Below are 17,290 nucleotides of genomic sequence, written 5' to 3'. Positions count from 1 at the left end.
CAGGTCGTTGAATCATGTTGCGGGGCGGGCCGGTGTGTTACCCGGATGAAGTAGCCCACGTGTGTGGCGCGCTGGGTTTTAGTTGAGCTGTAAGTCACGCTGTAACAGTCCGGCTCTTCTAGCACCTTCTCTACTCCTACGCTCACGTTCAGTAAGTTGTCACTTTTTTTCCCTCCCGATGCTTGCGATTCACTTTTATAAAACGTACAGTTTAACCTCTTCTAACATGAGGCTGAAGTTGGCTCCCTCCGAGTCTTTCCTGTTCCACCTTAAATTGTGCAGAGTGCGCTGGTGCTTCAGACGCCAGACTGGAACTGCTGCACCATTTAAGGTGGAACGGGAAATTCGAACAAGAAGCTAACTTCAGCCTCGCCTTAGCTAAAAGGAGGACTTGGGGCTGAATGAAATAAACAGTCGGTTCACCTGAAAGACAGCGCAGACCGCTGACTAACCAATAACCTTGCTATTAATTAACTGTACTACCTGTATCAGTACTGTACTATATCAGATCTCCGATCAGCGTAGCATCACCAGGTGCTTAATAACATCGTTCATTTTCAGTCAGTGTTCAAGCTGTGTGTTAACACCTGAGAGCGGGCCATTAAAGTAGACGTTTAGCTAAGCTAGTTCTTCATGTAACGGTAGCGTTTATGTATTAACGGTCAACTTAAATAATGTCCGCTCGTTTCTGGAATCTTCACTGAGAGCCGAAGCGGGGCTGAGACCTCTCAATGTCAGAGAGCGAGCAGAGGCTGTCTAACACGTCCAGATTTGATTTAGCGCAGTGCTGCCGCGGCCAAGGTATGATATCCATCAGAATATTTCACCTTGGGCCCGCCTTGTCACCGGGGTGTCCCGGCAGCGTGGCTCTCAGCGCCGCTGCTGTACTCTGAGCTGTTACCATGATGACGCCGGGAGAGTTTGACCTTGTGACGCGTGACCCCATCACACGTGGGCTGAGAGGATGGGCACGAATTAACCATCTTGTGATTTTAAAAAAAGCTAATCAAGTGTGATATTAATGAACAATCTTGTTTCTAAACAAGCGATTGTTAATTATATAAGAGATGTTGTTTACAGCTTTGTGGTTTTTAAGAAATATGATATAATTAACCATTATATTAGCTAAAGGGGAATTCTACCAGTTTTTTTTTTTTATTCGGCATGATTGTTTCTGAGACGAAAACAAAGCAGTTCAGAGTGGTTTGAGGTGAAATTTGCAGTTCTACAGAAACTTACAGAATCTGAGTTGTTCACAGTGCTGGTGTTAGGAACCAGACGTCTGAAAAGTTTAATGCCTAGTAAAGCTTCCTCTCAGAAAGTCATTACACAAAATATTTATGAATACGCTGCCTGAGCATGAGACATTGTGTTCTGATATGTGATGAAGTTTTGTCCTAAAACATTGTTGATCCATTTATTTAATCTATTTATTCTGTTCACTTTGGAGGGATACATGCAAGACATTGCAAGGTGAACATTTTGAAAAACCGATGTAATTCCACTTTAAACCAGCTTATTATGAAACTCCTTTACCAAATTGGCTTCAGCTGCTCAGTGAAAATTAACACTACCTTCTGTTCACCCTTCAGAAATGCTGCGCTTGCCTAGTGTGATGAGACAGATGAGGCCAGTATGCAGGGCACTGGCCCCACACCTCACTCGCACCTATGCCAAGGACGTAAAGTTTGGAGCAGATGCCCGGGCCCTTATGCTCCAGGGTGTGGACCTGCTGGCAGATGCAGTGGCTGTTACCATGGGTCCAAAGGTTAGTGAAGTAGCAGGCCAGGCCAGAGTAACTAAGTCAGCAGCTGACAGTGTAAAGATGGCAATGGTGTGATTTTTTTTTTTTTTTTTTTTTTTTTTTTTTTTTTTTTTTTTTTTTTTTTTTAGGGTAGCAGTCAGCGACATGCTGGAACTTGTATTTTCTTGTACTGTTACAGTGTGTGTTACAGGTTTTCTCAGACTGGCTTCAAGAATATGCTAGTTTTTAGGCCAAACTATATTATAGCTTATGTCTGCCTTGCCCATCAGGGTCGCACAGTCATCATTGAGCAGACCTGGGGCAGCCCAAAGGTCACCAAAGATGGAGTCACGGTGGCCAAAAGTATTGACCTGAAGGACAAGTACAAGAACATTGGGGCCAAACTGGTGCAGGATGTGGCCAACAACACCAACGAGGAGGCTGGCGATGGCACCACCACTGCCACTGTGCTGGCACGCGCTATTGCTAAGGAGGGTTTTGACACCATTAGCAAAGGCGCCAACCCTGTGGAGATCCGCCGTGGAGTCATGTTTGCTGTAGAAACAATAATCAATGAGCTTAAGAAGCTGTCCAAGCCAGTCACCACACCTGAGGAAATCGCCCAGGTACAGTTACTTAAATAAATAAACACATTTTTAATGTTATGAGTTCAAGTGTGTAGGGCGTAGCATTTTTTTGGTCATTTGTCTTTAACATCTTTTTGCTTCATTGACGTAGGTGGCCACTATTTCTGCCAATGGGGACACAGAGGTTGGCAAAATCATCTCCGATGCCATGAAGAAGGTAGGACGGAAAGGAGTCATCACTGTAAAGGTATGTGTTTCCATGCTTGGTTAATTGATAGTTGGTAAATAATAGATTTTCTTAAGCATTGGTTTTGACTAAAACTCAATATCATACAGGATGGCAAAACATTGCACGATGAGCTGGAGATCATTGAGGGTTTGAAGTTTGACCGTGGCTACATCTCCCCCTACTTCATCAACACAACAAAAGGTTAGCCTATGTGTCCCACCCTTAAATGAAATAAATTTCTTATAAGAATCCCAAGTTTTCTACTCATTGTATCTGTCCTTTTTTCTCTCTAGGTCAGAAGTGTGAGTTCCAGGATGCCTATCTGCTCTTGAGTGAGAAGAAGATATCCAGTGTCCAGAGTATTGTGCCTGCCTTGGAGATTGCCAACCAGCACCGTAAGCCCCTGGTCATTGTGGCTGAGGATGTGGATGGAGAGGCCCTCAGTACTCTAGTCCTCAACAGGTTTGTCTGCCATTTGTTTTACTCCATACTTTTTGCAAAATACTTGGCATAATTATAGTCAAGAGCAGACTACTTTAAAATAACCATGTCCTAAATTGTTCTTAGCAACTAGTAAGTAGTAAGCAGTTTCTATTCTTGTTCCCTGAAGTTTAATGTTAATTAGAAGTGGGGTATGCATAGCATGTTATTGCTGGTGGATGTGGGTGAAAGGGCAATGCCATAATGTGTATTTAACTCCCACAGGTTAAAGGTCGGACTGCAGGTTGTTGCGGTGAAGGCCCCAGGCTTTGGAGACAACAGGAAGAACCAGCTCCAAGATATGGCAATTGCTACTGGAGGCGTTGTATGTATTCCAGCTAACCAGCCCTTGATGCTCCTTAAATTGTTCATAGGCATACATCAGGGTGTTTAAATAAATTATTTATTTATTTTTATTTTTTTTTGTTTGTTTGTTTTACATTTTATAATTAAACAATCTCTCTCCTAATTCTCTGTACTTAGGTGTTTGGCGATGAGGCCACGGGCCTTGCTGTTGAGGACATCCAGGCGCATGACTTTGGCCGTGTTGGCGAAGTGGTGGTGACCAAGGACGACACCATGCTCCTGAAGGGCCAGGGTGACGCAGCTGCGGTCGAGAAGCGCGTGGCTGAGATCGCCGAGCAGCTGGAGAACACCACCAGCGACTATGAGAAAGAGAAGCTCAATGAGCGTCTGGCCAAGCTCTCCGATGGAGTGGCTGTGCTGAAGGTGAGTGGGGCTGGCTTGGAGTCGTCACCATAGCAGTGCTGTCAATTGTCTTCAAGTCCAAACCAAGTCCTATAACTCTCAGTACCAAGTCCAGACTTAATTCTGACAGCTATTTGAGTTGAGGTAATCATTTTCCTACTCTGTTTTAGGTTGGTGGCACAAGTGATGTGGAGGTGAATGAGAAGAAAGATCGTGTGACAGATGCACTGAATGCCACTCGGGCCGCTGTTGAAGAGGGCATTGTTCCTGGAGGTGGCTGTGCACTCCTGCGCTGCATCCCTGCCTTGGACACGCTCAAACCTGCCAATGATGACCAGAAAGTTGGTGAGGACATGATTCAGTCTTTAATCTGAATAAGGCTGTGATCATGCAGCCTTTTTTGTGATTGATTATTGAAAATCACAATATACAAAATGTCATTCTATCATTCTCTTTCACAAGGCATGTGATATATATATATATAGGCTACACATTATAGTCTATTCAAACAGGATGTCACAAAGTAAATAACTATACACATACAAGCTTTGAACACCAAGCAAACTTCCCCAGAAGAAAGGTGCCAACATGCCACTTTGGCAATCATTTGGGTTCCACCCAAATGAACGGAACATTATTACAATTTAATATTAAAAGCTAGTGTAGTTGGTAAGCGTATCAGGGAAACTGCATGCTATAGGCTTTGTAGTGCATGTAGCATTCGTTATGAATTTGCATTACGATATCATTTAACAGGATAATTCTAAAAGAGGCAATTTTGTCTAAATTTGCATCGTCATCCAAGCTTAGTTGATGTGGTATAGTCTGAAGCAGGAGTGCACAACTCTGGTCCTAGAGGGCTGGTGTCCAGCAGTGTTTGGTAGCTGCCTGCTCCGATACACAGTGTAAACCTGGCAATTGAGGAGTTGAATCAAGCATGTTTGAGCAGTAAAATCACCAAATTGTGCTGGGGAGAAAGTCCTCTTCAAGACTGACATTGTTCATTGCTTGTCTAAAGAATAATGTTAACGTTAATTTTGAACATTTCCCTCTTAGGTATTGACATCATCCGCCGGGCCCTGCGCATCCCTGCCATGACCATTGCCAAGAATGCAGGTGTAGAGGGCTCTCTGGTAGTGGAGAAGATTCTGCAGGGTGATGCAGAGGTTGGCTACGATGCCCTTCATGGGGAATATGTTAACATGGTGGAGAGAGGCATCATTGACCCTACCAAGGTACGTCATGTGTTTTAAAGTAAACATATGATCAATGTGCTGTGGTGGGATCTAACTTCATGAATAATTTAGTTCTGAATAATTTAATCCTACGCTGCTTACATGTGTCTTAACACCTCAAGCTAGAGAATCTAGTTGTCACTCTCGATTAGTTTGATCAGGTGTGCTAGGTTTGGATTGGAAGTAAACTCTCCACGATCAGGGTTCAAGAGCAGTCATCTGCAAACGAATCAAGATCAGTTTGCTTTCTTGTGTAATTAAGAACACTTTATTCCACTAATTCCTTAAAGTGCATTAGAGTACAGAAAGTAACCCAAGGCACATACTGTGACTTAGAGTAATTGCAGATGTGTTAAATATCTCTCTGGCTTCCTCTGCAGGTGGTTAGGACGGCACTACTGGATGCAGCTGGTGTTGCATCACTGCTGTCCACTGCTGAGGCCGTCGTCACGGAGTTGCCAAAGGAAGAGAAGGAAATGCCAGGAGGAATGGGCGGAATGGGTGGAATGGGCGGCATGGGCGGCGGTATGGGATTCTAAACTCCACTACCAGAAGTGCTCTACAGACTTTATAGGTAGGGGGCTGAGGGGCAGGGGACATGATTTGGCCCCTACCCTAGCAGCCTCCTGACCTGCTGACCGACTGCCCATGAGTGTGACATGCAGCAAAGTAATGGAAGACCCCTGCCCCCCGTCCTATGTCCTTCTCAAAAACTAAGTATGATCTTCCTTCTCCACTCAAGACTGAAGACCTCATCTGGTCACTCTGAAGACAGGCATAACCTGACCAAGATCTAGCTGTTTGATCTCTCCATGCTCAGTTTACTTAATGGTAAAATAGAAACTTCAACACTCTTAAAGCAGTGAGAAATGTTTAATATGCCGTGTTTGTGCACTGAATGAATAGTGTTGAGGTTGGAGCGCATGTTGATGTTTGTGAATCAGGTGGGCTACAGAGTCAACACACTAGGGCTGAAGTCTTTGAAAGCAGGAAACAAGTTGAGGAACTTTAAGGTAGATGTCAGCTAATTCCTTTATTTGTCCGTTCTGTGTTTCGTTTTTTTTTTTTGGTACATTTTGTCCACTGTTGTGGAGGAACGCTCAATCCTCAGTTGAGGCGAATAAAGCATCTCACTGAAGAATAAACATGCTTGAGTTTGTTTCTGATGTCATGCACGGTAACAGTAAACACGGAACAAAAGTAACTCTTAGACGAGCTGACTGAGTAGAGGCTGACTGTTCCAAGTATGATCCTAGCTGTCTGACGGGGAGTTGAAGGTCTTCAGCTGAGACTGGAGTTTGACAGACCATGGACGAGGGAGGGGGGATGTTTCAAAGTAGTGAACATGCCACAATATGCAATTAGTGAAAGTTAATCCAACTCCTAATTCTGAGCAGTAACATTAACAAGGCTGCTGTTCAGCCAAGAATAATTGAGCAATATTTTTTCAAAGTAGTTATTTTAGAAATGTGCAACGAATCTTGTTTTGTACAGTAGTCACTGCACTTTTTTAATTTAATAAAATTGAATTGTATAAGACAACTGTGCCCAAATGTTGTTTACTCAGTAGTTTCATATATCTAATCTCAGTGAATTTGATGCAGGAAAGATTTGGGAAAGATGACTAAGATCTAAACTCTATGCATCACAACTGTTACAGGTAGTTTCTGGAGTTTGAGTTATTAGATTAAGAATATTGAAGTTCTGTCCTTGAGGGTTGGTGTTAGAATGTTTGTGTTTAACGTCCTGCAGTTCAACAATAATGTGACTTCTTTAAATAATATCAACGCTTTGTCACCCTGTGCTGAGCTGTTACTTTCAGAACTCCTAAACTGACAACGTCCATTTTCACTAGTCTTCAAGTAAGATTCTTTAAATCACTTTACTTACCTTCTGCAGTGCCACAATAGTCTGGAGAGTGATAAGTCCAGGAAAACCCCTTTCTGGTGACACATTTTGCGTTTGAAAACCACTAGATTAGAACCAACTAATGAAGGTACAATGCAGACAGCTCATGTTACCACTGCTCAGAGTCTGATTTTCCAGGGCTGTACAATGAAACAATACAGCAGAGGGTGCCCGTGAGCGAGTCCTTACTGGATTTGAGTAAATGGAGCTCACTGGCTAAAACCAAGAAGTTATCTGAGCAGCTCATTGGCTGTTTGCGCTCACTGATGTCATGAACGTGTGAACATGTGGCGCCATCTCAAACTCTAATAGAGTGCTCCAAAATATAATAGTGTTAACATGTTTTAATGCTGTTCTGTGTTTAGAAAACAAATCTATTGTTTCATATTAAAAATTCTTATAGCATTTATGATTTTGCTCAAATGCTCCGTTCAATGACCAATTCATTTTGGACATGCTTGGCAGCGCCCTCTAGCATTTGACCTGGAAGTTTCTCAAAGTTTTCCTTGTGTTGTAGTGAAATACATTTTTCTACTTTCTAAAATTAAAGAATGGTTTAGGACAAGTGGTTAGAAACTAATTTAGCCTTTCGTTTTTAGCTGTTTCACTTCATTCTTCCCCCATTCATTGAGAAGTCACTCATGGGTGCCCTTCTGGAATACAGAATTTAAGTCCTTTCAGTCCATATTACACTTTGCAACAATACATTTAGAATTGCCCACTTAATAAAAAATATATAAGAAAAAAGATTACTTGTTTATTAACTATATTATAATCAGCACATGGCATGTAACAAATATGCTTATTAGAATTCTCAAGAGGACTTCCATTAATAGATTCTTTAGACTGATAAACAGAATGATAAATCAACATGAACAGTTATCACTCCGTGTTCCTGAACTCTGATAAAGCCCCAGGAGGCTGATAAATCAACATGATGGTCAGTTATTAATCTCAGTGTTACTGAGCTCTGCTAAAGCCTGAGTAGACTGATAAATCAATGTGATCAGTTATTAATCTCAGTGTTACTGGGCTGTTGCTAAAGCCTGAGTAGGCTGATAAATCAATGTCATGGTCAGTTATTAATCTCCATGTTAAACTCTTTTGAGGTGATGACAAAAATGATTTCCTCAGTAGTGAAAATGATTGCAAGTATTAAGTTAGACACTGGTGTTGTGCTGGACTCTTACTCGGGTGATTGAGGAAGAAAGCAGTGAACTGAAGCAGGTGGTGAGAGAGAGGAAATCAAAAGTTCATTTAAGTCATAAATAATTTTGCTTATGACATGTATAACAATTATTAGATAAAGAAATGACCTAAATCAGTGAGAAACTATAAATTAAGTTTTTAAAAATCCCATTTGCTTTACTAAGATGTAATCCAAAATGTTATTATGTATTGTAAAGGGCTACATTACACATTGAACATTCAGCCTTCACTACTTTTTTCAAAGTAACACAAGACAACAAATCCAGAGGTTTGTCATAAAAGGGCTTTTAAGATTACAGTCTGCCTTAACGAGTCTCTGGTTTCGGAAGCACCCCCTGCTGTGGCTGCTGCCCTGCTCCAGCATATTAATGTGTTCATTTCTCAAAATGAGCATTCAAGTAGAAGCCTTTTACATGCTGCACATTTTTTTCTATAGTTTAAATGACAAATTCTTACACTTCTAATACTTTTTGGAAGCATTTTGTTCATTTTACTTTTACTTTTATAGCTTTTTTTTAGCTTTTACTTTTAAATGTTCATTTCTACTGGTCCAACTGTAAAATTATAATAAAACATTTACCCACTGTAAACGGCAGCTGTCGCGATCAAATAATGAAAAATCATCAACTGAGGAAAAAAAAAAAAAAAAAAAGCGACATTTTTCCTCAAACAGCCACAAAATATAAAATCATGAATTCTGTCTAGATGATGAAGGATGCAACACTCCAATACAGAATACTGCATAACATGGCAGATAACATACCAAATGCTTGTTGTAGGCAGGAATACCCCTTTACATGTGAAGCAATACTATAGTTTTGGGCACTTTAGTCAGAGAAGAAGAGAAAAATAATTAATTATCCTGGGTTTTTCACTCATGTTGTATGTAATTGTGTAATGCAAATTTGTATTTGACTCAATCCACCAGCTGCTATGAAGTGTACAGCTAATATTATCCCTCACATGATCCATCTATTTTGAAGGTGAAACCAGTCTGAACTTGATGTTGACAAACAAGACACCCCACAGACACCACACAAGACAAGCTGATTTTTAAATATAAAAATAGTTTATGAACCATGCAGGCTTGATACATACCATGACACTCATTAAAACCCCTAATCAATACTAAAACATTCCCCTATAAGAAACAGACAAACAAAAAATATATATATTGTACACTGTATTCTAGTTTGTGGTCTTACATCAGTTATGTACATGTGGTTTTCCCTGAACCAAAATAAATATTTTATAGGATGTCAACACGTACGTATTTTATGATAATGATAAATAATGTGTTACTAGGTAAAAAAGCAGTAAGGGCATGGGATGTTGAACTGGAATCTTTACGGCCTAATTAGGCAGATACCTCACTACTACAGCAATCTCAGGGGTGTCCAGGAAGGAAAGTTCACTCCCCCCCGGCCCCGGAGTTTGGGCCCTTTTAGAAGCAGAGGATATCCTAACTTGCAAGAAACTATCCATCTTAAAAGATTGATTTTACAAATATATTGCACACTTTTACAATAAACAATAGTCCTTTGATCTGGACACTTACTGAGATACACCATAAGATGTTGCATTATGTGCTCCCATAAGTGAAATATAGCAATAAAAGCACTTTTAGCAAAGCTAAAATGTTCTAACTTAAAATCCTGTCCTTCAGACTTGGCAACTAGGCTGTCACTATGCAAGTGTTCGTTTTGCTGAAATAATTTTGTAAGCACTTCTGTGATGGAAAGCCCTTGATGCTGGTTTGGAAGACCAAAAAAAGTCTGCTAGTCAGTCCTGTAGGCAGCCTTGATTGGACATGTGCACTTGGCTGCAGCATCAGTCAACATATTAATACACTATACCCTCTCTATACTGTGCACCTTAAGCAAATCTTATTGTCCCTTTTTCATATAAAAATTATCACTTTTTTAAATAGATACAGCTGGTTTTACAAACTCCACCTTACTGGACCATCCAGTTCTGCTCTGCTTCAATGGTTTTTATGCATTTATTTAAATTAAAAAAAAAAAAAAACCTCAGACTCTCCTGAAAAATAACTTTGGCTCAAGTCCTCAAATAACAGGCTCCATCTCCATGTCCTCACCATTGACAATACCAAAATCTGTTCACCAAACCCTCAACAGACCATCCACATGCTCCCCTTCGCCAGCCGCCATTAAAAACTGTATGGCTCAAGTGTACTCCGTACACAGTATGTTACCCACAGAAGGAGTGAGGCAGATAGGCAGGGCTCCACAGACGCCGTCAAGCCCAAATATTAGATCCAGCCACAAAAAAAATTAGGTTAAAAACTTAAAATCAAATGTTTCGTTTGGACCAGGCACTGTAGTTACTGAGGCACGTGAACTTGTCTCTACGAGGCTCAACCCTCCCCCACCCTCCAAAGGCCTCCTTCCCAGAATCCCCAGAATACCCTCCTGCCCTGCTGGCCCCAGAGAGCAGAGAGGCTACGTGTGGTGGACCTCATGGAACATCAGCTCACGTGGTATCTGTGTCTCAGGGCCGTACAGTTTGCAGGCCCGTCGTTCGAATGCAGATACCATCTGCTTGACCACCTCATCGAAGAACACTGTGGCCAACTGAGAATGCAGGAGGGAGCGGAACTCAAAGGAAATCTGTATCAGAGAAAGGAAAGAAAGGGGCAGGAAAGCAATATGAAGATGAAGAAATGAAATGTAGGTCACTACACCTTTGAATTAGGGATGCACAATATCAAAATCAGCATCGCCAGATAATTTGTTTAAAGAAAATTAACCAGCATGCATGGATTTGACTGAAAATCCATTCAAGGCATTCAAGGACCCATTTATTTCAATTTAATAAAAACCTCTAACTTGTAATGGTTGCATTTGTAAACCTGTACAAATGTTATGTAACATTTACATGTTTTTAAATATTTCAACATTTCCAAGTGGCTCAATTTCCAATTACTAGACAAAAAAAACTTGATATTGGTAAAGAATTTACATATTGGCGCATCCCTACTTCAAAGTGATATTTTTTGAAGAGTCATCAAGTTCTTAAAAATCTACAGAGTACTTCATAAAGCTAGCTTTCTCAGTGCTCCAGATAACTTGGGCCAAAAGTCAGAACTGTCCAATAGGACAGTGGTTCTCAAACTAGTACTCAGGCTCCAGAGATGGTCTTCATTTTTTTTCAGTCCCAACTCCCAACACATAGGCATAAAGCAAAAATGTGAAATGCTTTGGGAGGCCTAGGGACTGGTTTGAGAACTACCGCAACAAGACAAAAGCTAAGGAACATCTCTGTTGGACAATCTTTACCGTTTTTTTTTTTAGTCAACATAATGAAGGTTTCCTATTCCTCATCCATAGACACTTACATACACTATATGGACAAATTTGTTGGGACACACATCTTAATCATTAAATTCAAGTGTTTCATTCAGTCCCATTGCCACAGATAAATAAATTAAGCACCTAGCCATGCAGTCTGCCTTTACAAACATTTGTGAAAGAATGGGTCATACTAAAGAACTCCCTGCATTCGAGTGTGGTACTGTAATAGGTTGCCACCAGTGCAACAAGTCAGTCTGTAAAATTTCTTCCCTCCTAGATATTCCATGACCAACTGTGAATGGTATTTTTAAAAAGTGTTAGTGTTTAGCAACCACAGCAACTACACCACGTAAAGTTACAGAGCGAAGTCATCCGAGTGCTCAGGCTCATAGTGCATAAAACTGCTTGGTTGGGTGAGCTTGGTATGGAAAAACTGGGCAAAAAACTCCATAGGCACTCCAAAATCTTGTAGAAAGCTTCTGAGAAGTGTGAAAGCTGTTATAGCTGCAAAAGGGGGTTAAACTACATATTAATTCTTATGGATTTAAAAGGGGAGGTCATGAAAGCTCCTGCAGGAGTAATGTTTAGTGTCCTAATACTATTGTCCATGTAGTGCTCTATATTTTTGATCATTTAAGGCCAGTTTCACAAATAATGCCAAATATGGCAGTGTGGTTTGATATAAACATCATGCATGGATACATCCTATGAGTAAAAGCCCCACATTTTTCATACTTTTAATTATACATGCATACACTCAGGTTTTCCAGATGGTGCAAGACTTTGCTCTGTGTAATTCAATGCACCATAAACCTAAGAGTCTTTGTTACTTACAGCGAAGTCCAGGGTGCATGTGCGAGGGTAGCCAGGAAGGCCAGGACTGAAACGCCAGACTGTCTCTAGGTGATTGAAGAGTTTACCATCTGAACATGAAGCCTGCAGAACAAAACAGGAGTATTGTCAAAGATATGGAGCTGCAAGGGTGACTTGTATCATATTTTTGTCATGGAAACACTGCACTCAAAGGCCTCACCTTGACCAAATGAGGGCGCACTGTCGTAACAAGGGATGTGTAGTTCTCCACCACAGGAGGAAAGCCCACAGTTAGCTTGGCCTTACAGAAGCCAGACCTCCGGAAGATCACGTCTGAGCGTTTGCACCAGGGCACAAACTGAAGATAGTCCTCTACCTTTGCCACCACTTCATACATCTCCTGCATGGAATACCTAAAGACAGAGAGAGGGAGAGCAGCATGAGTGATGGCCACCATAGGACACAAGTGGGACAAATATTACAAACTTGCATAACTAAAAATAGAAACCATGTGAGATATCATAGTTGGTGTGTCAGGAAATAGAAACTATCAATGGAAAAAAGGGTTCATGAGGCTGAGAGCAAAACCCCTCACCTCAGAATCTGAAAGGCTGTGAATGAGTTATGTAAAGCTCAGACAATTGGTGTGTATTAATGTCTCGTATGAACTAGGTCACTGACTGACAATATGGGGTAATACCTTGACTAAAAAAAAAAAAAAAAAAAAAAAAATCACTGAATTACAAGAACTTTAAAAGAAGTATTCAGCATTATTTTTTTCATAGTGGTCATTAAGCAAATTATGCATACAACTTTAGCACAATATTCAACAGGAATAGCAGTGCAAGTTCAGTTGAGTGGATGTTACAGAAACTGCCCTGGTTCCAATTTGGCACTTTCAAAACCTGGTTTAAAATATAACTTTACTGTCGTTTCCTCAACATGCATTAAGCAAGAAGATCTGAAGCTTCATAGTAATAGCTCATGTTCCCAGCTGTTTGTGTGTAAACTATGGGGGCAAAGAAATGTGCAATGTGACACTTGGAAATGGGATATACATTCCAGCATGCACACACTTTGGTCTTGAGCTTCAACAAAAGCTCACAGATGCAATGAAAATGTGAGCAAGTCCTATTGAACTGAGACCTAAGCTTGCAACCCCTAACTTGGCAAAATAACCACTGAATGATAGGCCATCTGCAAATACGTATTCCTGCCCTGTTCTATTACCTATCTTACACTAGCATGTAAACTAATTACTGACTTGGATAAAGGCAGAAATCTCTCATGTAATCGCTGCCACACAGGCTTCACCTTACCCAATGATGCGCCTCTCAGAATATTCTTTCCTCTTGTTGAAGGACTCTGAGAGGTTGAAGAAGCTTCTGGCTGGAGAGATTGCAGTACGGCCAGACACGGTCCTCAGCAGAGGTGGCATTCGGGTCATCAGAATGCCACATGATGACAAATATCTACTGACAATGAGCAGAGAGAATGACCAGTTAGCAGAAAGCCAACCTACAAGGAAAATGATAACTTCAGACATGGAACTGTATAGAAGGTATCCAGTCTGAGCTGCATGTCTAAGATGTAGTACATTATGTCTATAAACATTTTATACTACGTGCAACAAAGTAAAGTTAGAATAAATCTAATCTAAACTTATCAGGTTTAGCTAGCAGTATTACGAACATGCTCAATTTGCTTACACAAAGACCTGAAAAAACAGGCTTATCTGTGACCTGATATGATTCTCTAAAGGAACAGTCAACATTATGTGGGATGCAAAACTAATAATGAATCCAAATCAATGCCTATGGTTCAGGATATTCAACAAGCATATGAAGGTGATGCTTAAGTGTCCACATACTTCTATATGCAGTATGTTGCAGTTTGCAATGGATATGCTCTGCTGTGCTTTTTTTTTCCTTTAGTCCTCTATATGCTAAGGCCATAGGACTACATAACAAAAACTTATAAACAAAGCTTTTAAATATTGATTAAGAATCCCAATTTATAAGGAAAATTTATGCTTAGTTGGTTTATTGAACAGTCAAAATAGTCCACACATTAATGAAAATAATTCATATTAATTAAAAAAAATATTATGAATCTCCATGAAAAGCACATTTTCTGCCAACATGGACTACACCACTGAGCATTTTTCCATTTTTAAGTAAATCGCTCATTACCAGTTTGCTCCTGTTCACATAGCATATTCAAGCAGAACACAGAATAACTGCAGCATTTATTTATAATAACATTCATTTTTATTCTTATCATTGGTATTAGACAGTACTGATAATAGTTTTGGTTGGTTAACTGCAAATCAAGCATTTTTGACATGTCATTAAAGTATTATGTTCAAATTTACACACACTCCAGATGAGAGTTTGATCGATTAGATTTGACTGCATACAACTGTGATGAATAAGGGCTTTTATGGGGCATTCATGGGCTGGATCCCAGAGCTGACAGTACATGACTGAGGGGTCCTTGAGCACAACACCTAACTCCCAACTGCTCCCCGGGCGCTGCAGATAGGGCTGCCCACCGCCTGGGTAAGTGTGCTCACTGTCCCCTAGTGTGTGTGTGCTCACTAGTGTATATGTGGTGTTTCATTTCACGGATGGGTTAAATGCAGAGGTGAAATTTCCTTGCTGTGGGACTAATAAGGGTCACTTAATCTTAAACATTGTTTTTGCACCATGATAGTCAAGGTCCAATGCAACGGATGACAATGGAAAAGGACAATGCAGTGACTGCTGAAAGCATAATTAACACTAAAAAGTACTTTTCTAACCAATTTAAACACAAAGTGCAATGCAAATCACTCTGGTTGAGGGGCACAGGGGAGGGTTTTTTTTGCCCTATCATGGTTGACTGACAGGAATATTACATAGTGGAAACCATTCCAAAATATGTCAGTAAGGATGACTTGTCATTTTCATAGTGTAAAACCTGTTCATCTAGCTGCCCTGAGAATATATTTAATACTGATACGTGTATTTTAACAACGACACCAGATCGAAACACTGCACTTATATTTTAAAATATAATATGTGATATAAATGGCTCCAAATGCTTAAAAGGCCACAGGTCCATCCACAGTGAGCTGTGCTGCTCATTTCTAGTGTTAACCAATAGAATTAAGTTTAGGTTTAAAGACCTGTGCTATATATGCCAAACATATCTCCATATCATACAAATGAACAGCAGACAGTAACACTTGAAACAGAAGGTGTTTGTGCATCATCATATCAATATAAAATGTGTACTGACACAAAGTTATTTGGACATCAAATTGACTACACAATTCTAGCAAACTGAAAGATCTTATCTGGCTGCAATGGTATCAGGAATGTTTATTTACGTAGTGCAAATAGACAGCTCGAAAGTGCAAAGTGTTGGGACATTACATACTTGTGATGCAAATGTGATAGCTCCCTCATACATTTGATGGGAGGTAATTTATAGAGGTGCAAAAATAATCAGGTATACTAACCTTTAAATCTTTACTAATATATTTCAAGTAACACATTCACAGAGCTTTCTTCAACAATTAGTTTCCAGTTATATAAAAGATGAGACATGTACTGAGTATTATTGTAACCAGAAGCAGCAGTGTAATTCTGATTGGTGACAACTGAATTCTGTAGGTAATGACACAAAGAGTGTAAGTTTCAACCGGTTTCAAAACATCTGCCTCGAGTACAAGAGTACAAAGACAGCCTTGCTTGTTTTGATTACTGCCAATTTTGACCTCTGGCTGGCACTACAACTTAAACAACTGTGAACCCTTGTGACAACAATGATAATAATGCATAAACCTGGAGTAAGGGTGACCCTGACAGCCAAGAATGACGAAGGAGTCACTACCAGAGGCTGTAGTATGGCTTTTGGCCAGCAGCCCAGTGCACCGTACAGGGCTTACACCCAGCAATAGTTTTCCATGGGTACACTATGTCCCTGTAGCTGGGTGAGGAAGGGCAGCAGGTCTCACAGAGACTCTGCTCTCGGGTATCACTGGAGCTGACCTCACAGTTGGGTATATTACGTCACAAGTTTCAGTTTCACCGTGAGCCTTAAATGCCGTCAAGAACGAGCGCAGAAATAGCGCAAACACCACCGACTTTACGACTAATCCAAGTCAGACAGACAGCAACTAGGTGAAGGGCTAAAGTCAAAGTCTTTAAAACAATGCTACACTGCACACAATCTACAATGGCCGACTCAAGCAGATAAATAAGCAGATAGCTAGAAAACCTAGATAGAGGCAGACAGAGAGACAGACGAAACTTGAGCGGTGAAATAGCCACCCAGCTGGCGAGACAACGTTAGATAACTAGTTACGTTGGTTAACTCCAGATGTTTGCACAGAACAGCCAAAGGACAAACTGCTTCAAACAACCTTTATTTTTCATGCCACTGACCAACCAAAGAATAAATATTTGTGCAACATGTAATTTAACACTGACCCCTGGAGGCCCTTGTTGCTAGCTGTCTTTTACATGGTAACCTGTTAGGTAACTAACGTAGATCTCACACCGGTCTGCCGGAGGTTAACAGCTGCTCAATTACCAGCGTTAGCCATCGTTAGCTAACAGTTAGCTTCTGAATCAGCACTGAGGCAAAGTAGGTTAAAGTCTTACTTGGAAGCTTATTGTGTAACGTTAATTAGCTCGTTATCCAGTCCACGAAACAGAGCACCAAGTCAGAAAAAAGTCACCTTGCTAACGTTAGCTGGCTTTCTGCCATCAGTAACTGCGCTAAAATATCACAGCTCCAAAGCTAAACTAAGTTAGCTAACACAGCCTGAAGCTGTTCTACTTGACGAGTTACAGCCGCCCAGTAGCAGCTACTGCGAAGAGCAGGAACTAGTAGCTTAGGACCGATTAACTTTTATTTTACCTCACTCCATTCCTTCCCGGTGTTTCTCGAGCTGCTGTGGACGGTAACTGCTTAATACATTCTGCTACCGCTCTCCGCAAACACCGGGACCCTCTCGCCATCTTCACTTCACTCCTTTTTCACCTTCCCCCTCTCTAACTACTTGACCAGCC

At 40.7% G+C, this 17,290-nt stretch overlaps 2 protein-coding genes across 3 annotated transcripts; one reads left to right on the top strand and one right to left on the bottom strand.

Moving 5' to 3' along the window:
• The first annotated feature begins 13 nt into the window (after positions 1 to 13).
• On the top strand, positions 14 to 6,128 carry hspd1 (heat shock 60 protein 1). The gene is made up of 11 exons (XM_017706535.2): positions 14 to 151; positions 1,593 to 1,768; positions 2,035 to 2,370; positions 2,483 to 2,578; positions 2,668 to 2,761; positions 2,854 to 3,022; positions 3,266 to 3,365; positions 3,524 to 3,769; positions 3,919 to 4,093; positions 4,805 to 4,983; positions 5,364 to 6,128. Exons 2-11 carry the CDS (start codon positions 1,595 to 1,597, stop codon positions 5,520 to 5,522), a joined length of 1,728 nt encoding a protein of 575 aa, XP_017562024.1. The 5' UTR covers positions 14 to 151; positions 1,593 to 1,594; the 3' UTR covers positions 5,523 to 6,128.
• Positions 6,129 to 9,147: 3,019 nt separating this feature from the next.
• coq10b (coenzyme Q10B) lies at positions 9,148 to 17,290 on the bottom strand. Of its 2 annotated transcripts, none has more exons than XM_017706532.2 (5): positions 17,139 to 17,287; positions 13,547 to 13,702; positions 12,448 to 12,640; positions 12,249 to 12,350; positions 9,148 to 10,730 (listed from the first exon to the last, which is right to left on the bottom strand). In XM_017706532.2, the coding sequence occupies exons 1-5, from the start codon at positions 17,237 to 17,239 to the stop codon at positions 10,563 to 10,565; spliced, it is 720 nt and encodes a 239-aa protein (XP_017562021.1). In that variant the 5' UTR covers positions 17,240 to 17,287; the 3' UTR covers positions 9,148 to 10,562. The 2 variants fall into 2 exon arrangements, with proteins under 2 accessions (XP_017562021.1, XP_017562023.1); XM_017706534.2 differs by having other exon boundaries at positions 10,563 to 10,730; positions 13,547 to 13,699; positions 17,139 to 17,290.

The sequence above is a fragment of the Pygocentrus nattereri genome, chromosome 6, assembly GCF_015220715.1.
Source record: "Pygocentrus nattereri isolate fPygNat1 chromosome 6, fPygNat1.pri, whole genome shotgun sequence".
Taxonomy (NCBI): Eukaryota; Metazoa; Chordata; class Actinopteri; order Characiformes; family Serrasalmidae; genus Pygocentrus; species Pygocentrus nattereri.
The sequence above is the reverse complement of the archived record's forward strand: the minus strand, read 5'-3'. Positions and strand labels throughout refer to the sequence as shown.

Coding starts and splice junctions, on each gene's coding strand:
- coq10b (XM_017706532.2), bottom strand. CDS start 17,239: ATGGCGAGAGGGTCCCGGTGTTTGCGGAGAGCGGTAGCAGAATGTATT. Junction 12,641..13,546: donor TCTGAGAGGCGCATCATTGG/GTAAGGTGAAGC, acceptor CTCTGTCTTTAG/GTATTCCATGCAGGAGATGT. Junction 12,351..12,447: donor TGCGCCCTCATTTGGTCAAG/GTGAGGCCTTTG, acceptor TTTGTTCTGCAG/GCTTCATGTTCAGATGGTAA.
- hspd1 (XM_017706535.2), top strand. CDS start 1,595: ATGCTGCGCTTGCCTAGTGTGATGAGACAGATGAGGCCAGTATGCAGG. Junction 1,769..2,034: donor CTGTTACCATGGGTCCAAAG/GTTAGTGAAGTA, acceptor CTTGCCCATCAG/GGTCGCACAGTCATCATTGA. Junction 3,023..3,265: donor AGTACTCTAGTCCTCAACAG/GTTTGTCTGCCA, acceptor TAACTCCCACAG/GTTAAAGGTCGGACTGCAGG.